This window comes from Pelodiscus sinensis, chromosome 4, assembly GCF_049634645.1.
Source record: "Pelodiscus sinensis isolate JC-2024 chromosome 4, ASM4963464v1, whole genome shotgun sequence".
Taxonomy (NCBI): domain Eukaryota; kingdom Metazoa; phylum Chordata; order Testudines; family Trionychidae; genus Pelodiscus; species Pelodiscus sinensis.
In genome coordinates, this window is record NC_134714.1 from 86,993,349 (window position 1) to 87,018,609 (window position 25,261).

At 44.1% G+C, this 25,261-nt stretch overlaps 1 protein-coding gene across 1 annotated transcript; it reads left to right on the forward strand.

The window, feature by feature from the left end:
• Nucleotides 1-1,047: 1,047 nt before the first annotated feature.
• LOC102451598 (CD59 glycoprotein-like) lies at nt 1,048-20,065 on the forward strand. Its single transcript, XM_006127307.4, has 4 exons — nt 1,048-1,102; nt 6,829-6,906; nt 11,692-11,793; nt 18,409-20,065. Exons 2-4 carry the CDS (start codon nt 6,843-6,845, stop codon nt 18,600-18,602), a joined length of 360 nt encoding a protein of 119 aa, XP_006127369.2. The 5' UTR covers nt 1,048-1,102; nt 6,829-6,842; the 3' UTR covers nt 18,603-20,065.
• Nucleotides 20,066-25,261: the final 5,196 nt, after the last annotated feature.

Here is a 25,261-nt window from a genome sequence, read left to right on the forward strand (position 1 = left end):
GGAAGCAGGGAGGGTTGCTGGGGAACAGCACGGCAAGTGGTGAACCCTCTGCTGCCGGTGACGGATCAGCTGGGGAAATCGTGTTACGCTGGGGACAGTCGTGTAATTCAAAAATGTTCCCTAAAAAAAAAATCATGCTATCGTGAAAATGTGTTAAGCGGGCATGTGTTAAATGAGGAATTACTGTATAATTATAAAATAAATTGAAATATAAATTTTGTACTTACATTCCAGAGTGTAGTGTACATATAGACCGTATAAAGATTGCATTTTGAATGAAATTCTAAGTTTGGACTGACTTTGCTGATGCTTTTTTTTATGTAGTCTGTTAAATTAGTCAACTAATTAGATGAGATGATGTACCTCATGGAAGACCTCTATGTATCTGTGGGGCTGCTTGTACCACTGCATTATGTCATCGGTCGGTGTCTCCTAAGCAATTGGACACACACACACACACACACACACACACACACACACACACACACACACACACACACACACACACACACAGTCTCTCTCTCCTAAGCAATTGGACACACACACACACTCTCTCTCTCACTCTCATATGTATTAGCCTCATCTATCCATTTCGTCTATGTGCTGTTTGCTTCTTCAGCTCCTTGACCACTACTTTAAGTAGGAGCAGATGGACTAGTTGCAAGGGATAGAAGGACGAGATGCTTCTTAGAGTGCAGCGCCCCCAGGCCAGGGTACCACTTCTTACAGTGCTTGTGTGTGGAGGGCAGAATGCATTCCCTGCGGCTCCTTGACAAACTGCCCCGAGGCGGCAGGGAGTGCGGAAACTGCCTGGAGGGGCCAGGGCTACCCCTGCACCAGCTAGCGGGAGGGAAAGAGACCCCGGCACAGAGGCGCGCACACAGCGCAGGAACCTATCCGCCTGCGCCAGCCTTTGGGCAAGAAAGGGAGCCCAGTTTCTGCGCGCATGCGGAGTGACTTACCCTGTGGCGCCAGTGTGAGGGTTAACGGGGGCGGGGAGGGATGCACAAGCCAAGGGGCTGGCTGCGCTCTGCTGACTGAGCCGGGCAGCGCATTCCGCAGCGGACGCGCCGGGCGCTGCACGGGTGGAGGCGAGGAGCAGGTAGAGGCTGCGGGACCGGAGCGCGGGGCAGAGGCGCAGCGGCCGCATCGCGGGCTGGGGATGGGGGGGGGGGGGGGTTGCAGCTGCCCACGAAGTGTGCTCTTCCTCCCAGTCCCCTCTCCCACCGGGAGCGGGCGGGCTAGGTGGCTGCCCCAGGCAGGGGAACAGGCTGTGCTGTGGTGGGAGCAGAGCCTCCTGCCCCTCATCGCTGAGCAGGCAGCCCGTCCTTGTGCCCCGCTCCCTGGGGCCGGACGCCCCCTCCCACGGGAGGCAGCTTGCAGCCCCCGCCTCTCCGGGCGCTGCAGCAAAAGGGCAGCTGGGGGCGGCGGGGAGGGGCTCCGCGCTTGCCGCAGAGGCTCTGCGGCGGGGCGGGGAGGCAGGGCCAGTTCCCGCTGGGGTCTCGGCTCTCCCCGGGCCATGCGGGAACAAGGGCCCTCGAAGAAAGTTCTCTGTGGGGAGGGGCAAACTCCGCCGCAGGGGAGCGGACATCGAGCCTGGCTCCGTCCAAGCTGTCCCGGAGCTTCCCCCTCATGCTACTGTCCTGCCTGTTCCCCAACCCCGCCACCCCTGGCTCCCCCTGCCGCTCCCCTCACCCTCCTTCCGCCATCCAGCCTGCTCTTCCCATTCTTCCAGGCCATCCTCACCCCATCTCCCCGCTCCCGTCTGTCCCTTCTACCCCATTGCTTCTGAGGCAGCGATTCAGACCTGGTGGGATGGGATTTGGGTCCCCCAGAAATCACCACCTTGCTGCTCTAGAGCAGTGGCCCCCAACCTTTAGAGGCTCTCGGGGGCAGGGACACTCACGCGCCGGGTGCCCAGGGGGGTGAGGCCGCGTGTCCTGGGGCATGCCAGGGGCGGGGATGCTCTTGCGGCATGTGCCCCGGGGCTGGAGCCGCCCGAGCGCCTTGTGCCGTGGGCCTGGTGCCGCTGCCGCCACCCAAGCCGCGCACCTGGGGCCGGCGCCGCGCGCCTGCATGTGCCCCGGGGCTGGGGCTGCCCGAGCACCGCGCACCTGGGCTGCCCGGCTGCCCGAGCCCCTCCGCAGCTTTGCTCCGCGTCTTCCTGGTCTGCAGACCAGGGAGACGCGGAGCAGCTTTTCTCGCCCCGGAGTACACGGGCGGCGGGACCGCGAGGTCCCGCAGTCCGTGTCCTCCGGGGCGAGAAAAGCTGTGTTCGTAACTGCGGATCCGACATAAGTCGGATCCGCGTAAGTCGGGGACTGCCTGTATTGCTATAGGACTCTAGCTATGAAATGCCAAGCCTACAGGTGCTGGGATTCAGCGAAGGCAAAGCCCAGGCAAAAATTAAGCACTGGGTATTCCCACTCTTCAAGTAGTACAGAGGTCCCCACACTGATTTTCACACCCCTAGGAGCGAGGCCAGAGGCGTAGCGAGGGTTTTATGCGCCCATGAAGGCAAAATTGGTGCTCCATCCTGCCAAATGGTAGGGCCCCAAACCTGGCGCATAGCTAAGCTCGACCCTGGGAGAAGTGGGGGGAGCTTGTACCGAGTCTTACCCGACCCCCTCCAGTTTGGGGCTGGGTCCTGCATGCACTAATCCTTTGGCGGACGTGGAGGGAGTCAGACTGGGGGCAGAAGGATGGGGAGGAGATAGCTCCAGCCGGTGGTGGCAAGCAGAGGAGGAGCAGAGGGATGACTAGTGTGGCACGCAGCGGCCACTTCCCCTCCCTGCACCCTCCTCACTACACCACTGTAAATAATCCACCTCTTAGTAAAATAAGTAATTAATTAAACAATAAATATCCTAACTATAGACATATAAATTATATAGTTTTGTGGTTTACATTCTGTTAAATATCTTTTTCTCTCTAATTTGTTCATATCCCGTTCTCATTAGGTTCATGTCTTTTACATAAAAAATGTCAAATTCTTAAATATCTAAGTTTTATAAAACATGAGAAGTTAATGTTATACAACCTAAATATGAATTTCATCACTATATTTCATTCAAGCATTTAAAACCACTGTTATAGCAAATGGGTAACACATTGCTTTAAAGAATAAAAGTAAAAAAGATTTTGAGCATATCAAATGTATTGTAATAGAGAGGTAGCGGTGTTAGTCAAATCTTGGTAAAACAAAAAGAAAAAAGTTAAGTAGCACTTTAAATACTAACAAGATACCTAATACATTTATTATAAGCAATCTGTAATGTTTCCTAACTGCCCATTTACTTACCTAGTTAATCTAATTTTTTCACATTATCGTACAGCAAAAAACTACACGAGAGTTATCAATGTAAGAGATTAACTTACCTGTTACAATAACACTCCAAAAAACTTTTAAATAAAACTAACACACACCCTCACTTTCTTGAAGGCACTTGAAGCAATAAGTAGCCTAAGGCTGAGGATACCCTGCACGCGTGGCTTTCTGTCTGCCCTGAGGACTTTTTCCTTCAGGCTGCCATGAAATTCTATCCTTAAGTACAGGAGAGAGGTCTCTGAGCCACTCTTCCAAATTTCACACAAGCCATTCAACTGAAGCCATAGATATCAAGATTCAAGGCCAACTTTGCGTTGAGCAGACTGCCTCTCCAGGTGTTCACAATCACAACATCCAAACATGTATAAGACTTTTAGATGAGAAAGCCAGGATAATCCCAAGTCTCTGCTATGACTGGGAGATGGAAAATCGGCAACAAAACGTGGGGCGATCTATCACTTCAGTAATTCCAACTCCTTTAGCATTGAGGCTCTGATTATCCAGCACCAGCTGAGGCAGAGCGGGCACTGTGTGCATGTCTGATAAATTTTTACCAAAACTCCTGCCTGCCCAACTCATCAAAGGAGAAAGGAAACAGGGAGGCAAAAGGGAATGTAATAGTACAGAACCCTTTTTATAAGCTTCAGAAGGGTAGCTGAGTTAATCTGTAACAGGAAAAACTTAAAAAAACAACAAAACAGTCTAGTAGTAGTTTAAAGACTAACAAAACATGTAGATCAGAGGTAAGCAAAAGGGCTTCCATGGGTCGGATCTGGTCTGCTGAGGCCCTGCTGCTCCCCCGCCCCAGGCCAATTAGGGCTTGGGGTGGGAGAGCACATGAAGCTTTCTCTGCTCTGCCCCCACCCAGCAAGCAGCACATGGCACTTCCAAGCACCACGTACTCCTCACAAGGCAGGAGGAGGCTTCCCGCGCTCCCCCGCCCTCAAGTCTTGATTATCCTTAGGGTGGGAGAGCGCACAATGCCTCCTCTTGCCCTACTAGAGACATGGGTTCCTAGTGGGAAGGAGGAGGCAAAGGGGCTCCTCCACCCCAGACCAATCATGGTCTGGGTAGCCCCACCCCTTCCTGTTTAGTGCCCACCCCTTCCGTGGTGATCCAGGGCTACTTCAAACATTTTTGAAGTGACCCCCGGGCAAAAATTTTTGCCCAACCTTTGTAGATGGTATCATGAGCTTTCATGGGTGGGACTGGGTTGTGCCTACAAAAGCTCATGATACCATCTACATCAGGCATGTCAAACAGGCTTCTGGCGGGCTGCATGTGGCCCAATCAAAATTTTTTGTGCCTGCCACAAGATTTTATAAAAGAATAAAGTGCGGCTCATTGGCCACTTGGAGCACATGGCCGAGTGCAGATCACGGCTGGCTGAGCTGCTTGGCATAGGCATCAAGTGCCTGCTCACAGTTGGCTGCTGTGCTCACACCTCCCCAGTGCCTGAGGAAGGAATGTGTGGCAGCAGCGACACTAGCTCTGGGACCCAGGTATTAGGTATGGGGGGAGGGGCTGGGAGTGCCTGGGTCTGGGGGGGAGGGAGAAGGCATTGGGTTAGAGGGGGGTTCTTTGGGGGAACAGAGAGGAATTGGGTTAGAACGGGGATTTGGGAGTGCCTGGCTCTGGGGCAGTGGAGGGAGATATTTTGTTAATGTTTTGGGTTTTATTTATTTATTTCCAAATAAAATCACAAAATGTATATTAATTTTATATCAAATATATGTCAATTTTTTGCAATTGCACGAATAATTATGTTTATGCAAAATCTCAAACTTACAAAGTATCTGAAATTTTTACAGAAGCCTGTTCTATTTGATTGACCATGGTCTATACTTGTTTTTATTTCAACAAAACGAATTATGTATCATGTACAAAATTTAAAAGTACCTTAAATTTATATTTAAATTAAAAATTATTTTGAGTAAATAACAATTTTACACATCAAATTATTGTACTATATTAAAACAAGACCTGAAAAGTATTATAAAATATACCTAAAACATAATCTATAAAAATAAATAATTACAATTTTCCAATGGAAGTACATTTTCTTTGGTGTCCCTGAAAGCTATCAGTTTTAATTTGTGCCCCTCAGTGGGCTTCAAGTTTGACATTCCTGATCTATATGTTTGTTAGTCTTTTAAAAATGTAACCGGATTATTTTTTAAAGTTGTTCTTTTTGGTATAAAGTGGTATAAAGTATCTTTTATTTTAAAAAATTATAAGTAACCCTAATGCACCCACCTCTCTCCCAAGAGCCATCCCAATGCACTCACACTTCCCACAGAGCCAGCCCCCCATCCCAAAGCACTCACCCCTCCCCCTGAGCCAGACCCCACAGAGCCTCCATCCAAATGAACTCACCCCTCCCTCTGAACGAGCCCCGCCCCCGAGCCAGGCACAGGAGGAACAGAACAGCTGGGTAAGGGATTCTGGGTAAACTTTTCTTGTTTACTCCTCTATTGGAGCTTCAGGGTTTTTTCCTCCTTTTTGGCTGCTTCGTTTTTCCATTCTCCCCCTGGTGGCAGTTTGCATTACTACGCCTCTCCAGAGAGGCTCTGGAGCAGCTCATGCTGGTTTGCAGATATCTGTGATTAACGCAAGTTAATTTTTTTAACACATTAATTCTGCCCTGTGTTAATCCCAGGCATTAACACCTACTAATTGCCAGTCTTAGTTTTTGCCCATGAAATCTTGTGCCATTGGTTTTGGCACAGTTGTCTTAGGGATACATATATGTGGATGTCCCCTTATTTCTCCCTTCCCCTTTTCTTTTTGGAATTGTACTGAGCCTTAAAAGCTTGTTCATGAAATGATGCATCTAGTAAAGATGAGATGTGCTGTAAAAAAAAGCCCCTGGTGCTCTGTGACACATACTCAAACAGCCAAACAACTTGAGATGAAAAGATGGGTGGGAGGGGGGAAATGTGCTACAAACAGGAGTTGTATTGTGCTCCAACAGGCAAGTCTAATTTGGGTCTGGTAGGCTATCAAGAAAAAAATAGAAAACACAGAGAGCAGACGTCAGTAAATTAGGCATGTCTGGGCACTGCCTCATGACGACACAATGTTCTAGTGTTCTTTTCCTGGGTATCTGCCACAACTGTCTCTGGTATCCAATAATTCTTTGCAGATGTGATATCTTAATGTTTTGCAAATGTCAAGGGCTTTGTCCAAAGCCTTCTGATGTCAATAAACTTTGTATCAAATACCAGTGAATTATTCTTCAGTACATCCCTTTTGTAAGGTAAGTGACTATCATCCCCGTTTTACACATGAAGGAAGCTGAGCATGTAAAAGTAATGTGATTTGCCCAATGTCACAAAAATAATCTGTCTGGGCCAAGATTAGAATTTGGGACTTCCTGACTCCTATTCACATGTTCAGAATACTAGACCTTAGTCTTTTTTTGAATCAGAACTTTCATTGGTTTTCAGTTTTATAAATTAAGGAACATATAACCATTTTTCATTTATTCTTACTTCCAGAATCTGGAAGAAATATGAACAAAATGAACTGTATCCTGTTCACTGTCTTCATTGTTCTGATTGCTTATTGCAATTCTGGTAGGTATCCTGCAGATTTTGAATGAACACATTACAAAAGTACAAAATGTGGTTACTGATAGTTGGGGAGGGAGAGAGCAGTGCAGCTTATATAAACATATCAGTGTTGCTTTCTGTGGTGAGGGCAGGTCCAAGGGTGGAGGTGGATTTCTGTAACAGAAAGCTTTCAAGCTGAAGCAGGAATGCAAATATACAGCGAGCATCCCATCACAGTATAGGAACAAAATATCCTGTTTCATTGATATAATATCAGCAGAAGATTGCCAAGTATAAACTGGATACAAAGTATTGGGCAGAATTGGGGGACAACGGGATAAAAACAATATTTGGTGGAAGCAAATTTAAATTTCAGTTATTTTTTTTAGATTCTATTTTTAAATAGGATAATTTTTTCTGTTGTGTAGAGTAGACTTTGCCTTCAGGAGGATGGTACTTGCTAAAGAAATCTTACAGATCATCCTTTGGTGTGGTCAAGATTAATTTTTTTATTTAAAAATCTGAATTGTGAATTAAAAAAAACTTTTAAAAATAGACTTTTCAAAGTTGTCTGTCTCTCTGTGTGAACTGGGTATGGGTTTTTTTTTTTAAGGGTAGGATTTGCACTTTTCCTGCTCCATTCTTTTCTTAGCCCTTCCCATCCTTTCCCTTCTTGCTTGATTTTTCTATCTAGTCCTTTGGCAACCTATGGAAAAAGAAATTTGGGTTTGGAGCTTTTGTTTCCTTCCCCAAGAAGGACTGGGGAAAGGAAGAAGCAGTGGGTCACATGGCACCTGGCAGGAGAATGGCTGCCTTGTTTCAGACCTCCAAAACACATCAATTCATCTCTAACAGTTACTTTCCTGGCAAACTGGTAATAAGTTTCTGCCCTCGATTTTAAATTATTCCACACAGCACACAAACAGAGCTCGCCGCCACCTGGCGAGCCCTGCCGAACTGATATATTGGATTCAATCTCAAAAGATATGTGTGGCCTCTCTCAAGATGCATGTGATGTAAAATCCCAAATAACTCACTTGGAAAATTAGCTACAAAAGGCTGCCATTGAAATTAAGGAAATTAAAGAAGGAACTGCCTCCTTAAAGCTTAGACTAGGATAAATAGGATGATTTCAAAAACAGATCTTGAAGACACAATCTTTGCCTCTTGGGCATTGCTGAGAGACTAGAGGAGAAGGATATTATCAGCTTCCTTCAGAAACTGCTCTCTGACGTATTTAAATTGGCACCACAGTTGCCTCCATTAGATAATGAAAGAGTGTCTCAAATGCCTGGTGCAAGACAGTCTCAAACCCATCATATTCAAGACGTTGAAGTTCAAAGATAATATAACATTAATGAATGCTGCCAGAAAAGCTGAAACACTTATGTACAAAGGCCACAGAATTTATCCTTTATCCTCTTTTTTTTCTGTCTTGAATGACTTTCTCATAAACAAACTAGGGAAAGATAGCTCAAGGTGGGTGCATAACTGATTAGAAAATCATTCTCAGAGAGCAGATACCAGTGGTTCAGTCAAGCTGGAAGGGCATACTGGTCCTGGGTCTGGTTATGTTCAATATCTTCATAAGTGATTTAAATAATGACACAGAGAATACACTTAGTTTGCAGACAATACTAATCTGAGTTTCAAGTGCTTTAGAAGAAGAGATTGAACTTTCATTTTTATTTACCTCAGACCATTTCTCCAGTTTGTCCAGATCCTTTTGAATTTTAATGAAAACAAAACAAAGTACTCCACCTAGGAGTACAAAATGAACAATGCCTAGGAAAGAGGACTGGGAGTTATGTTGGATTACAAGCTAAATATGAATCAACAGTGTAACACAATTGCAAAAAAACCCTGATCATTCTGGGATATATCAAAATAAATCTTGTATGCAAGACACGAGAAGTAATTCTTCCAATATACTCTGCACTGATAAGGTTTCATCTGGAGTACTCTGTACAATTCTGGGTACCACATTTCAGGGAAGACCTGGACAAATTGGAGAAAGTTCAGAAAAGAGCAACAAAAATGATTAAAGGCTTAAGAACATAAGAATGGCCATACTGGATCAGACCAAAGGTCCATCCAGCCCAGTATCCTGTCTGCCAACAGTGGCCAATGCCAGGTGCCCTAGAGGGAGTGAACCAAACAGGTAATAATCAAGTGGTCTCTCTCCTGCTATCCATCTCCACCCTCTGACAAACAGAGGGTAGGACACAATTCCTTACCCATCCTGGCTAATAGCCATTAATGAACTTAACCTCCATGAATTTATCAAGTTCTCTTTTAAACCCTGTTATAGTCCTGGCCTTCACAACCTCCTCAGGCAAGGAGTTCTACAGGTTGGCTGTGTGAAGAAGAACTTCTTTCTATGTGTGTTAAACCTGCTGCCCATTAATTTCATTTGGTGGCCCCTGGTTCTTATATTATGGGAACAAGTAAATAACTTTTCCTTATTCACTTTCTCAACACCACTCATCATTTTATAAACATCTATCATATACCCCATTAGTCTCTTCTTTTCCAAGCTGAAAAGTCCTTATTTAGGTCTTGTTTTCTATCAGGAAAAACTAAAACAATAAATTTGTTTAGTTTTGATTAAAAAAAAAGACTAAGGGGTGACATAATAGTTTTCAAGTCTGTAAAAGATTACTTATAAGGAGGAAGGTGAAAAATTGTTCTCATTAACCTCAGAGGCTAGGAAAAGACGCAAAGGGCTTAAATTGCAACAAGGGAAGGTTAGGTTAGACATCAGGAAAAACTTCCTAACTGTTAGAGTGGTTAAGCACTGGAACAAATTGCCTCCTAGGTGTTGGAATTTGTTGCTGGAGGTTTTTAAGAACAGGTTAGACAAACACCTGCCAGAAATGGTCTAGTAGTTAATACATAGTTCTGCCTTGAGTGCAGGGGACTGAACTAGAAGACCTATTTTTTCAAATGTCTTCACTGAAATATTCCATAAAGGAACCATGTCTTAGGATATACGCATTTTCATTACTTTAATATTAAAAAGAATAAGGGTGGTTGCAACTGTGATGCCTTCCGTCTCATATTTCTATTGATCACAGATGGCAAAATCAATATAAAAAAGTTAGCTACACAAGTGAACACATCACCCCATTAAATATACCCACAGATCAGGCTGTTTTCCTTAAAGGAAGAATGGCTGCTAAGAAAACAAGGAAAAAAAATCACTCACTTGATCCAGCAAGCTCAGATGTCAGATTTCCCCTCCACTGCATTATCTCTAGGTGCAGAGAATTGATAGGGTTGAATGATCTTATCTAATGGCTATCCTAAACAAATTTGGATTTTGATCTGTATTCCCAAATTGGGTCCATTATAGTGTACAACTCTCCCCTTGCTTCATGATCAACTAATGGAATTATACTGCTTACTTTTGCCCCTGTCTTTTAATGTCTCGCTCGAATCACTGGTAATATTGTATACAGTATTCCTCATCACTCCATCACTGAAAGTCTGGCTATAATCAGGAAAGCAAACTAAATCAGTTTATATGATAATGACATTTTTGTACCATTGAAGAATCCATCTTCTATCCCATCATTACTGCCTGTAGTTGATGATTTTGGAAAGATCTCTGGGTTTTGCATTGACTGGACTAAATCAGAGATAAATATATTCAAAAGACCAGATTCTTCTCAGTTTCAACATTTTGCACTTTGAATGTGCAAGGAAATAACTTATTCATGTATTAAAATCCCAAATCTTCCCAACATTGTGTTTATTATAAGAAATTTCCAGGGACATAGAAAAGTGGTGTCTCCTCCCTCTATCCTTATATCTAGGAGAACAGAAAAAGCTAAAATAAGTATCTGTCCAAAAATGAGGTTTAACTTTATAGTGAATTGCCTTTCAAGATCTTTCCTTCGCTCTTTGCTCAAATGTAGGCTTATCATGCAACTTCTTTCTCTCTCTCTCTCTCTCTCTCTCTAAATTAATTAAAAAAATTTTTTCCTATGACACAATAACTTCATCAGGCTCTCTAGCCACTAAAGCAGTCAGAGAGGGGGTCTGGTGAGTGTAACAAGCAGGGAGTTTTCACAGCCAGAGAGCAGGGGGTTGGTGAGCATAGTGAGCAGGGGGCAGCCCCCTAATATGGAATTAAAAAAAAAGCCTCACTTGTCACATAAGATCCTTCTTATACCACTACAGATAACCCATGCCTCAGGATTAAGGCCTACTTCATGCCTAAGATAATTTAGATAGAAAAAGGAAATTAGACCAGGAGATACAAAAAGGTTAATGATAGGAAGGGGATGTGCTAGCAGTCAGGATTAGGAAAAATGTCACTATCATGGTGTTGAAGATTTATGGGCACATGCATGGGAACTGAAGAGATGGGATGATGGAAAGAAAGAAGGGGTGAGGTGTGGGGCAAACAGCAACGAGAAAGGACAAATCACCTGATTAAAAGGATGAGAAGTTCTGCATTGATACCACCAGTGAAACAAAGATGTAGCGAACTCAAGGTTAACATCCCTGGACTGGTAAAGGTTAGGGCTGAATCTATGCATTGCAGCAGTTGGCTGCAGTCCCAATTTGCTTTATTCATATGCAGCTGCTGTTTTTCTGAATTTGGGGTGAAAAACTGAGAGACTTATAAATAATTTGCAATCTAAGAGGCTCTTGCACTACTTAAAGTAGTATAGTCTTTTTTATTTGAGGATTTAAAATGGTCTAACAGATATTGAAAAGTCCTTCATTATGAGAATTTTGAATTTGTATTAGGAAAGTAACTAGTTCGCATGTAATGACAAATATTCTTTTCTTGTTTAGGATATGCTCTGAGGTGTTACACTTGCGCAAATAGTCCTTTGCTGTGTTCAACCAATGCTACCTGCACCCATGGAGATGATACTTGCTTACAGATCAAGCTTCGTATGTATCCTGTCCCACAGGGGAAAAAAATACAGTAACATTAACTCATTCAAAGTCTGTGCATTTGCAGTCTGGAAGTGTCTGATTTGTTAATTCAGGTCAGGATGAAAGACTATTTTAATAACTTGATGATAATAACCAGGGCTCGACAAATTATGGAAAAGCCTAATTGCCAGACAAAAAAGGGACTCGCCACCCTCCCCCCAACCCCACCCCCCAAAAAGTGTTTTTTTTTTAATGGCATAAATTCCTAATAAGAATAAGAACAGTAATTACTAGTACGTTCTTAATAAATATCACCCAAGTTATTAATAAATAAACTTCTACCTTTTCCCTCTGATGCCATGTTTCCTCTCCTTGCTCCATCAGCTCCCCTGGTGCCTGCTGCCCCCCAACCCCTCACCCTTCTCTGCTGTCCTGACTCCTGCCCTTCTCGCTGCCCTCAGCCTTCCTGAGACCTGCCCCTCTCCACCAGCCCTTCTCTCCCCCCTGTGCCCACTCCTCCAGTAGCCCCACTCTGATCAAATGAGCTACCCCTCCTCATCCCCTCTCCTAACACCTCCCTCTACACACCTGCCCTGCCTCTCTCCTCTGATGCTGGTCCCTCCCCTGCAGGTGTCTGCCCTTCTGCTTCACCCGCAGAATCTCCTGGCACCTGCACCCTCCTGGTTCCTCCCCCTTCCCTCACTGCCCCGCCCCCTTTGCCCTCTTTTTCCCTGATACCTACCCCCTCAACACCCTCTGCCCCCATTCCCCTCATGCCCCTGTGCCCTCACACATGCCTTGCTTCGTCCCCGCCTTCCTCATGCCCACCCCTTCTTTCAAGCCTTCTCCCAGCACCTCCCCCTCCTCCCTCTAGCCCCCAGTGACCGTACCCTCTCCTCTCCCAGCATCAGCCTGTTCCCCCCTCCCACTGACACCTCCCCTTCTGCCCGTTTCCTCATTGTCTGCACTTGGCCCCCTGGGATTTGTCTCTCCTGCACCCCTGTTCCTTGGTGCCTTCCCCTTTCTTCTTCTTCTCCTGACCTCCTCCCCTCCCCTCAGCACAAGCCCCTTTCCCCATATTTTTCCCCTCCTCTCCCCACACCCCAGCCCAGCCACTTCCCCTCCCTCAGGGCCAAGCAAAACATTGCCCCCCTTTTTGTTGTCTTTTACACGTTTGCATTTTGCAATGCTTTTTGTTTGTTTGTTTTCATTTTTGTCCCAGCATTTTAGCCCTATAAATAGCAAATAGCATTTTCATTCATTTTTTCCCCATAAAGGCAAAGGCGCTTCAAGTGAACTCCCCCTTTCACTTGCTGTGGGTCACAGCAGCCTTTTCCCTGCCCTGTCCAGCTCCTCCCTATGGACAAGCACCCCTCACTCTCAACGCACAGGGGAAACAGGATGCAGGGACAGCACAGAGCCAGAAGGGTGCAGGGAACAGTGTGTGTGGGGGGGAAACGGGACAGGGGTGGCGCGGGGAACAGGAGGCATGGAGGCAGAGGGACACAGGGATCGGAGGGAGCAGTGTACGGGGTGCAGTGGAGGCCCGGGGAATGGGACGCAGGGAACGGGAGGGGCAGAGGGATCGGGGTCTAGGGGCAGTGCAGGGAATGGGCAGCACAGAGCTGGGGGGGGGAGCAGGGATTGGGGGGAGCAGAGTGCGGGGTGCAAGGGTGGCGCAGAACCAGAGGGAGAGCAGGGGATCTGGGGTGCAGGGGCAGCGTGGGGAATGGGTGGCAGGAGCCAGATGGGGCGCGGGGCGGGCGCAGTGAGCCGGGCGGTCGGCTGGGAGCGGTCTCTCGCTGGCGAGGGGTTGGGGCTGGGGCCGTAGCAGGACTGGAGTTGGCAAGGCGGGGCCTGGCTCCACCGCGTGCTGCAGCCAGCTTGCAGGGACATGCAGCCAGAGCCGAGTTGCTGCAGCCCTTTAAAATTGGCCGGGCCGGACCACGTCACACCAGCGTCCTGGCGTCTGCCGATGCCCCGCCTCCTCGCGCCACAGCTGCACGCAGGCAGCCCAGTGCTGACAATGGCCGCAGTTTCCCCTCCCCAGCAGTGCTCTGCTCCTCCGCCGGCTGGCGGATTGGATGGGGCAGCACCGCCCGTAGTGCAGGCTTCGGCCAGCCCATCACAACTGCCCACTGGGCCAGTCCGCCCCTGCACTCGCCAGCTGGCAAAATCTACTCACCACGGGCGAGCGGGTGAGTGCATTTGTCAAGCCCTGATAATAACCATCAGTACATTTTGGTGTTTTGAGCACCTGATGAAGCTAGACAGCAGTATTGTACATCAGATACACACATTTGTCTTATATCCAGGTAAATAAAACAAATTGAAGTTGTTCAAGTGAATGAATTAACAGCAAGGTTGCATAAAACTCTAGTGAATAAAGTGTACTTCACATAATTTCTTCTCATCATAAATACAGCTTATATTAAAATAAACTTATGGTCAAAAATTTAGAACTGAAGCATTTTTCAAAAAAATTAACAATTTTTTTGACACCAGAATGTCATATCTACTTATGTCTTTCAAAAATTGTCATGGGCACCTAGAATATTGGGTACACGCTTTTCACTGAAGAATAGCAAAAAGCCAGATATATATAATCTAGCCGTAGAAGTTAGACCTGAAAACATGAATCTGCCTGAGGAACAAGGTTGGGTTTTTTAACACATGTTTAATATTCAATGTAGATAACACGAACATTTCACTTTTTCTGAGAAACAGCAAGGAATGAGGAATTGTAGGAAACCATATAGGAAGAATGTCTGTTTTCTGGCCTTAATCATATTTTTCCATTATATGATTTATACTTTCTAGTAGTCAGAGAAATGCTAAGAGAATGCTAGGAAAGCATAAATGGTTAAGCTCTTATAAATGATAGTCCTTCAGAAAAGAGAGGATTGTTAAGGGATAGAATGTTCTTCCTGATAAAGAAGCTAAGAACCGAAGCAGCTGGTCAAACTGCACAGAACTACATACTCAGTAAGGCCTGCGTTAAAGGGCAAGGCTAGTTCAATATATGCAACTCTACTAATTATGTAGCTGAAGTCGACATAACTTGATTCGAGTTTCCCCACTGCTCCCACAGTGGAAGGCCAACAGGAGCAAATACTCCCATTGGCTTCCCTTATTCCTCACAGGAGCAGGAGTATCGGTTAGCTGCTGAAGGGGGTGCCCTCAGTTTGATTTAGCAGGTCTTAACTAGACAGGCTAAATTGAACTCCGGAAGATCGATCACAGCAGCATTAATCTTCCATTTAGTGAAGACATGGTCTAAGTGTGCTATCAATGTGGACTTCATTGGAGCAAGTTAGTCTACAATTATTTCTTTAAGCATAAACTAAAAGAAGCCAGTGACTACAAGGTGGTTTTTTTTGTTTTTTTTTGGATCTGGTTTTACTCCACATCTAACTTTTTAAAGGTTACAGACTCTTGCGTAAACAACAGCCTTCTTAGTCAGAGATCCCATAGTGCTCAAACCAAACCAAATGGTGGCTTTGCCTCTTATGTTTTGTATGTTAGAATTCTTACAAGACTGGCTGGGATATCATGTGGTAAGCTGTAAATGGAGCCTTTAACTAAGTGTGACTTTCTCATGTAGACAAGCCCCATCTTAACTGTATTTGAAATTTGAAATTGAATCAATTAAAGCAATGCAAAAGGCTATGTAGAAAATCTTGTATATTTTTAGAAAACTAAAATTGAAATAAGCCATACACGAGTTTCCATGTATTCTTTCACATCAGCTGAACATTTTGCCTTTGTGAATTAGGTACTATTTACATGAGGAAGTTGCACTAACTTCTTTTGTAAAAACAAAGACTGCCAGACTGAAATATGTTTCTACTATCCTTAGATTCCACCACACACACTCCCTCTTCCCTGCCCCCATTTCATTCTTTTTCTCCAAAACAGGAATGGTGTCTTGTGATAATGGGAACTCTTTAAATGCCTCTTGGTTCCATCATTGCCAAAAAATATTAAAGCTGCATTGCCGTGAATTCATGAGCATGAAGGAAACTTCACTGGTACACCCTGAAAGAGACAGTATTAGTATTTTTCATTAACCTGTTGAAGCTGTGATGAGAACTAAGCACGAACTGGGCACTATCCAGCAATGAATAGTTTATCCCAGATTTCCCTTTAAAAGAACACTCCAGCTACTAATCCAGTCACTACGTGCAGCTTATGAGTTTTGCTAACACAACGTAACTGCATCCCCACTGCATTATTAGCTTGAGGGACAGCAGCGCTTGAGTTTGAATGCAGAGCCCTGATAACCATCTAGCTCAAGTTTTCACTATTTCACTCACTATTTCAGCTAAGCTAGAGATTTGCATGTAGACATTAAGTTAGAGGGAATACTAGAGTCATATCTCAAGCTATGGACAGCTGGTATGCTAAGCAAGGGAAGGCATTGCCTTCGCAAACTGCTAGCCTGGCCCTGCCTACACTCCACCCCCAGAATGCCTACTGTAGGTGTTCTGGGGATGGAGCATTGCTTCCCTCAGGGACCCTGGCTCTGGAGCACTCAGAGGGTGGAGGCTGGAGCCACTCGCTGCCCTCCCTCCCTGTGCTCAGGGGCCAGGGAGGCTGGGGTGAGTGTGTGTGCACCCACCCACACTCTCCTCCTCCTCATGGTGGTGCGGGGGCGCGCATACGGTATGCTGGCTGACATCCTCATGGTGGGAAGAAGGCTTGGGTCCGGGGGGGAGGGCCTCAGTGGAAGGGGCAGGACTGCGGGTGGGGTTGGGGCTGGGGGTTTGCCTCCCCCAGCCCTCCCTTCACTGATTGCTCATGTCTCAAGCTACTACTGAGCTGAAGATACACCCATTGTCACCTCACATGTTGTGTTCCCATCCGCATATTTATAGTGCATGCTCAGAGAAGAGCAAAGGAACATGTTGAAAGGAGCTTGAACAACAAGAATTGGGTATGTTTAGACTAGAGCAGTCTTTCTTCTTTCTGTAGAGAAGCAAACATTCCAGTATGAAAATTAGGTAGGTTCAGAAGTTAAAATAGGAAAATAATTAAGGAATCCATCTGGAAGATAAGGTGATAAGTAACAGTCGGCATGGATTTGTAAAGAACAAATCATATCAGACCAGCCTGACAGCTTTCCCTGTTAGGATAACAAGCCTTGTGGATAAGGGGAAACCAGTAGATCTGGTATACTTAGACTATGGCAAAGCATTTGATATAGTCTTGCATGACTTTCTCATTAATAAACTAGGGAAATACAATCTGGATGGGGCTATCGTAAGGTGGGTGCATAATTGGTTGGGTAACTGTTCTCTGAGAGTAGTTATGATTTGCAGTCATGCTGGAATGCCATAACAAGTAGGGTTCCATAGGAATCAGTTTTGGGACCAGTTCTGTTTAATATCTTCATCAATGATGTAGATAATGTCAGAGAGAGAATACTAATAAAGTTTGTGGATGATACCAATCTGGGAGGGCTAACAAGTGCTTAGGGTGATAGAATTATAATTCAGGATGATCTGGACAAACTGGAGAAATCATCTGAGGTAAATAGGAGGAAAGTCAATAAGGACAAATGCAAAGTACTCCACTTAGGAAGAAATAATCAGTTTTACACATACAAAAGGGAAATGAGTACTGCAGAAAAGGATCTAGGGGTCATAGTGGATGACAAGTTAAACATGAGTCAACAGTGTGATACTGCTGCAAAAAAAGCAAACTAGATTCTGGGATGCATTAACAAGAGTGTTGTGAGCAAAACATGAGAAGTAATTCTTTCACTCTGCTCTGTGTTGATTAGGCCTCAGCTGGAGTATTGTGTCCAATTCTGGATACCACATTTCAGGAAATAGATGGACAAATTGGAGAAGGTCCAGAGAAGAGCAACAAAAACATGATTTAAGGTCCAGAAAACATAATCTGTGAGGGAAGATTAAAATAACTGGGTTTGTTTAGTGTGGAAAAGAGAAGATCGAGAGGGGATACAGGAGCTTTCAAGTACTAAAATGTTGTTACACGAAGGAAGGAGAAAAATTATTCTCCTTCATTCTTGATGATAGGACAAGAAGCAATGGGCTTAAATTGCAGCAAAGGAGGTTTAGATTAGACCAGTGTTTCTTAACCAGTGGTAGGAGTACCCTCAAGGGTACTCGAGAGAAGTCTGGGAGGGGGTATGTCAACACAACTCAAATTTGGAGAAAACTGAATTTTTGTTTTAAGTTTTACAGTGCTTTATTATTTCTGTACTTTTTACACCCAAAAATTTCATCGCCCGTCCGACTATGATTAAGTTGTTTAAACAAATGTGTTGCAATGGTAGAAAAAAATTTTGTGTCTGAAAACTTCAGGAACTGGGAGTACTTATACTGTTTTTCAAAGGGGGTACTTTATAAAAAAAAAAAAGATTGGTCATTTGGAAAAACCAGGTGGTTAAGTACTGGAATAAATTGGCTAGGGAGATCTTAATCTTCAATGATGGAGATTTTACAAACAGGTTAGACAAACATCTGTCAGGAACAGACTAGATAGTGCTTGGTCTGGCCATGATAGCAGGGGACTTGACTTGATGACCTTTCAAGGTTCCTTCCAATTTTATGATTAATATCCTGCTTCTGATTTTTTCTATTTTTTACTTTTTTTGGAAAGATAATTTGAAAACCTATACCTGCTGGAAACACGCCCGATGCAACATGAATGAGATTGCTGATGATTTTGGTGTTGACAACTTTCATTTCTTCTGCTGCCAAAAGGACTTTTGCAACAAGGGTCCAGCCACAGTGGTTAGTAAAACAGCCTTCAGCATTGTGACTGTGATGACCATGATCTGGATACTCTTTTAATCTCGAAACAAAAAGAAATATTTTTCTGTTTGTATTGCTAAATATTTTCCTAGATCTCTACCAATAGTGTGGTGAAGTATTTTGTCCTCTGATTTATAAATCATGATTCACAAAATGTTCTCTATTGGATAAATTACTATCCAGAGCTCTCTGGAAAGAGAGGCATATTGTGTATGATCAGTCAGAAAGAACATTTTGTGTTGCCTCAGTTGGAGGAAAATGTCATCTTTTAGAAAAATCTGTATATAAGGGGGAGGAATGGGAAAATACATATTAATTGCTAAAAATTGTAATTTCTCAACGCTCTATGAATTTGCAGTTATGTTTTTCTCTCTTGTTCAATATGTTTTATTAGCCTTCAGTGAATCCATATTATCCAGTGAATTCTCCTGCTGTTTCAAAATACAATTTATGATCTTATTAACATAGCTGAAATCCTAGTTCTTGTTGAAATATGATTAGCTGTGATTGGAAATAAATTATGTAGCCACTGAAATTGCATTATTTTGGGGAAAATATTTTGAGTGTGTTACAACTGAAAATTAAATTGAGGTGCATTTGAAGTACATGAGGAATGCCTTGCCTCTCTGTAGAGTTCTATGAACATGTAGGTACATGTATGTGCTGCTTCAACATCTTGTGTAAATTTTATCTTTTGCTCATGGTGGCTTTCACAACAAAAATTTAAGCTGAACAACTTCTTTGCACAGCAGTTAACTTTGTATATTCAGAGTTGTGTGAAATCTTTTGGCTTCAACCTGATATTTTTGTCTGAAAAACAGTTAAGAGTTTAAAAGCAGAATTTTCAGTTTGGATATGCTTTATATATTTTCTGCTTGAAAACAGATTCAGCAAATGCAACTAACTCTTCCAGCTTCTAAATGTGGATGTTCCAGAAAGACTTGTAGAACTTTTGTGCAACATTTATAACTGCCAATATTTTATTATTGCTGCTAATAAACATGTATTGAATGAAAAATGCGCATTCTATATATAGAAAGATAGCTTTTGACACAGCCTTCATCTTGCTGCCAGTTGTACTGTCTTACTAAGTGATGGGCATAGGTGTAGGTGCTTTTACTATATTTGGTGGCCCTGCTTTTAATTTGTACTCTGTAATATCAAATCTTCTTCTGCTTCCTTAGGGGTATACTACCTACTTGCTGCAGGGAAGGGGGTCAGTTACCAAAGATATTTTTATTTCTGAGATGCATGGTCTGTGGTAACCAGAGTCTCCTATGATGATTGGTCTTATACACTGCTGCTTTGCTGCCATAGCTAGGGCCAGATGAAGATACCGTATCATTCTATATAGAACATATGACTGTTTGATTTTAGTTTCATTTGGCCAAAATGATTCAAGCTATTATGATAGTCTGGTATTTATCTGATCACTCTGAACATGAGTGGTGACCGTGGTTTTTCATTAATAAAAAAGGACAAAAATAAACAAAACTGCGAGTTAAGTATGGTTATTTACCAGAATGCTTGTTATAGTTCAAAATAATCTTATGGTAAGAAATGAGAAACCTAGTCTTACATCACAAGGAAGTAGAGACTACATTCAATCAATCCAATCAATCAATGTGTCCAGAGCTGTTAGGTGGGCCAGGAAGGGCTATTTCATTAGGAAATGGTGAGGGTTTCTAATCTAACTTCAGGTTTCAAACTACCTCTTTTTTGTAGGGGTAAACTAACAATACAATATACAATAGACGAGAGAACAATCCTACCCTGCAAGGGACAGTAGGCTAGATGATTCATAGGTGTTTTTCATCCCTACATTACATGAATCATTGGCTTTCTAAACCAAATCCTCCCTCTGTTCTTTTTAGTTCATAATTTAATCTTTTTCTTTCATGCTGAATATACTGGTTTCAATTCATAACTGATTCAGGTAACAACATTTTTGTTAATTGCTGTTACTATTTTAGTTATCAGCCATTTCATTTAGGTCCCAGTTAGCAACACAATGTACATATTGGACTTCAAACGAAATCTATATGAAATATATACAAAAGGCCAGAAGCAAGCCTCTAATTATCTTGCTTCTCTTGGAACAAACCTGCTTTCCTTTCTTTTTAGAGCTATTTTCTGCTTCTGCATAATTTTTTCCTTTCCAAGGAAAGAGACTTAGCTACATTTCCATTTGCAAACTCATGGCATCATCAGCCTGTGTTCCAAGGCCCTACTCTCACTTGTTTTTTAGTACCTTCCTGCTTCCAAACAGAAAGCAATTCCATGACATTCTTTTTAAATAAACAATTTTCCTCGCCCTTAATAAACACAGAGTCAAGAGCAGAAACAGTCCATTGTATGTTCCCAGCGAAGCCAAATGAAAGGGATTCTAGTTCAAATCCTATGATGCCAGACCTATGGAAAAATGTTCTTGTCACCTCACATAGTAGGAATTCCACCTTCTGCCAGGTGAGGCACAACTCCTCATTTCCAAGAGGAAGAAGTTTTACTTGCCTAGTATAGTAAAGGAGAAAAAAATACTTTTTTAAAACAATTTTTTGGCTGAACACAGAGAAATCAGACTTGAAGGTAGGAAATGACACCTGAGCCTCATTAGCAAAGCAGGTCTTTAAAATGCAATAGTTTGGGCTACAGAAGGAACCCTACATTCCAGAGAGGAGTGAAATCTGCCTGGGCTGAGAGCCTTTATCTATTGGACTCTGGCCTGAAGTATTCAGAAGCTTAGATATGCTGTATGCAGTCTGTTTTGGGTTAACACATGCAATCTCCTTGGTATCCAGGCTGTCTATGTAAATAATCACTCTAGTAAGCCCTGCAATGTAATACCACTCCATATTTATATCTTTGTGTGTCTGTGAATTGGCTGAACCTGGTGACCATAAGGTGGATCCCACGAGCTCCATCAGAGAAAGCTTATGCTGGGCGATAGCCATTTTGTATTGCCTCACAACATAGGCTGGGATTCATTTTACATTTAAAAGTGTATCACACAGAAATTTGATAAAGCTACATAGGTCAAATGGGGCAGTATAGAGTCTATCTCGCCCTGGACATACATAACAATGGCCATACCGCCTCAGACCAGTGGTTAGTAGTCTGTCTTCTGATAGCAGCTGATGCCAGGTGCTTCACAAGGAATGAACAGAACTGGTAATCATCAAGCAATCTATCCCTATCACTGATTTCCAGATTCTGGAAAACAGAGGATAGGGACATTCCAGAGCATGTTTTACACCCATCCTAATAACCAGGGATGGACTTATCCTCCAGGAACTAGTCTAGTTCTCTTTTTTTAACTCTTCACAACATCCTCCAACAAAGAGTTCCACAGGTTAAATGTGAAGAAATATTTCCTTTTGCATGGTTTAAACCTGCTATTTATTAATTTCATTTGGTGACTCCTAGTTCTTGTGTTCTGAGGTGCAAATAACACTTCCTTATTTACTTTCTCCACACCAACTGTGATTTTATAACTCTAGCATATCCTCCTTAGTTAAACTGGGGCATACACCTCCTAGAGAGTTGTGGAGGAATGTTTGGTGAGCTATGGGCAGCTCATGCCAGGCCCATGCAGTAGGCCCAAGTCAGGTGGCACAGAGAGTCAAGAAGGAGGGAGCGCCACTCCATGACTTAACTCAGCATGACATCCAGCCCAGTGGGTCAGTGTCAACATGTGTCATGACCACACCAATTTCCACTCCCAACAGCTTCTGTACCCAGTACTGACTCCACTCTCAGAGACTGTTTCACGTGCCTTTCCCTACACTGAAAACCCAATGAAGGTCAGGTAAGTATTGGCCCTGCCCTAGCATTGCAGTCTGCAGCATAGAAATAGTTCCACTGCTGAGAAAACCTTGCTTGTGCCATTGGTAAGTACTGTGCATTTTAAACTTACAGCTGTGGGTAATTTAATTAAAGCCATGTTAAGCATTCAGTTAGGTTTATGAGTAGGTCAACAAACATACCTTTGCATGCTAAGAAAATCATAGGAGCATTGCTACAATCCACTGAGCCAAGTTAGGTGCTGAGACTCTCTATACAAAGAATGGGAAGAGTAAGGTGTGTTATAATGCAATCCAGAAGAGACAATACACAAGGCAGGGAGTTACCTAAGCTAGCCAAGAGGAGATGCAGGCAGGTGGATGAGAGAGAAGCCCTGACCCACTTTTGGAGGCAGGTGCCTAGCTCTGTTTAGTGATCCACAAATGGCAACCTGCTGTCTGGAGTCAGATAGCTTAGGTGCCTAAGATGATTCTTGTGGGAATGCGTTAGATGCATGCCTTACTCCACACAAAACAGACAGGGGAGGGAGGTAGAGTGCTTGGCTAGGAGGTGGGAGATTCAGGCTAAAGGAAATCTCTATGGTTCAGTGTCTGTTGCATTGTGTATAAATACTTACTTAGACATTGGGCCAGAGAGAGACATTCTGCAGTTTGGTGGTGGGACATTCACATGGAAGGTAGGAAGCACCCTGAATCCAGTTCCTCTGCTCCAATCATTCTTTCATTATTTATCCACAGTGGAATAGCCTGAACCTGAGAGACTAGAAAGAGCCCCACATCAGAAAATCCTATAGCTCAGGGATTAAAGCATTCTTCTCAGACTCCTTTCAGTTCCTGTCTGGCAAAGAGGCATGAATTGAACCTAAGTCTCCCACACTTTAGCAGAGTGCACCAACCAATGAGCCAAAAGGGTCTCTTCCCAAAACTTAGGCCCCTAGGAGGCATGGTGTCAGTTTTGTGGCTCACAGTGGAGCCATAACAGGATTTACACACCTTTGTTGATCTTGGCCTAAGAGCCTTGTCCAAGATTGCTCAGGAAGTCTTTGACAGAGCTTACAGTTTAAGCAGGGTCTCCTGAGTCTGTTAACCTTTCCCTTCATCTTTCTCAGGTATTAAATCTATCTGGCTACGTCTATTCTGCCGCTTATTTTCAGGAAGAATGGCTTCTGTGCAAGAGGGGTTTTTTTGCGCAATAAGGAGCAGTGTAGACAAAATCCCCTTCTGCAAAATGGCAGCTCATTAGGTATGCAAATGAGGCACAGCGATATTCATCCCCATGCCTAATTTGCATATCTTCTTGCACAACAATGCACAGTATATACGTAGCCTCTGTGTTTTGCTGTTCTGCATGGGATTGGAGTGCAGGAGTTTGGGATGTGATGTTGGGTAGGAGGGGATTGTGATCTGGGGCAGGAGATAAGGGTGCCAGATCTGGGTATGGGTGTAAGAGGGGGACAGAGGGTTTGGGTATGTTGAGTGGGGCAGGAGAGGGCTGGGGTGCCAGAAGCAGGCTGTGGCCAACAGACTTACTTGTCAGCTGCCAAACTAGCCTGCCTGCCTGCAGAGCTTAAAATGTTTCCCAGCCAGCCTGCCTGCCCACTTGCCTGGCCCTGTGCTTCATGAATAACTGAGCCCAGGAGAGGGGGGCATGATTCTTCATAGCTGCCTTTTATACTAAGAAGCAACTCGCATTGGCTGATTTCTGCCAGAAACTGGCGAATGAGAATATGTTGGGGGTGGCTTCTAAAACTCCCCATTTCCCTCCAGTTCCAAAACAGAAATGGAGCCCTTCAGCCACATTTCTGCATGGCTGCAGGGCAAGCTGGGGAGCCTGCCTGGGGCTTCCTGCTGCCTCTGCAGGCCGGATGCTGCCCGGAGGCCATATTTTGCCCAGGCCTGATTTAAATACTTCCTCCTCCTGCAGGAAGTGATATCAAGAGGGATGGCAGAAGGATCCCTCCCCACACTACTGCCCCCTTTGAACTGAGCTTCATGGCAAACAAGTGGATTGCACTCTATGCACTGTTCTGTCCTTGCACAATAGAACCACGCTATTTTTGTTGGCAAGCAAGACTGAACTCCAGAGGCAGGATTCCTTTCCCCACATATAAATGTATTACCTTAGACAGACTAGCTTATAATAGTGAAGTCGATTAACTGATAAGCAAAAGCTTATAGGTTAATGTTATAGACTACATGCATTCTCCTTCCCCTCTCTGCCCTTGCCAGTACATTTTTTAGCAGGCTGGTCAGCAGCATGGCTCAGTCCAGGCTTGCGTTGGGTCTGGGACCTACCCCCACTGTGCCTCTGCATTTAAAGTGTATTAGAAGCCAGGCGGGCAAGCAGACTGGCTCAGTTGCGACTCGCACCAGGTCTGGGAGCTCAGACCCACCCTGGACAAGGACTGCTGTCTCTGCATCAGAGGTGGTAGCAGGCAGCTGATCAGCGAGGGGACCTGGTTTTTCAACTGGCACCCATCACGGTTCAGTACCCACCTGGCACCCCACACAGCTGCCTCTGAACAGAGGCAGCAGCACAGAGTGGCAGGGGGCTCCTCAGGAGTGGGGCCGGAGCACATTGGCTGCCAGCCTCACCCTCAGGGACTATAGAATAGCTGAGAGTAACCAATAAGAATTCATGAGGTTAATCAACTATTCAAAAGTAAAAAAATGAGTACAGATTCTTTCGAAAAAGGTTTTTTTTTCCAAAAGAACCCTGTCTAGACTGTGCTTTCACTTTCAAAAAACCCTTTTTCAAAAAATTGCTCAGACATGAATATGCAAATGAAGCGTGGGATATTTAAATCCATGCTTCATTTGGACTTTCAATTTGCCTCATTTACACTCCTCTTTCAAAAGAGGAATGTAGTCTAGACATAGCCTTAGAGTTAAGAAACT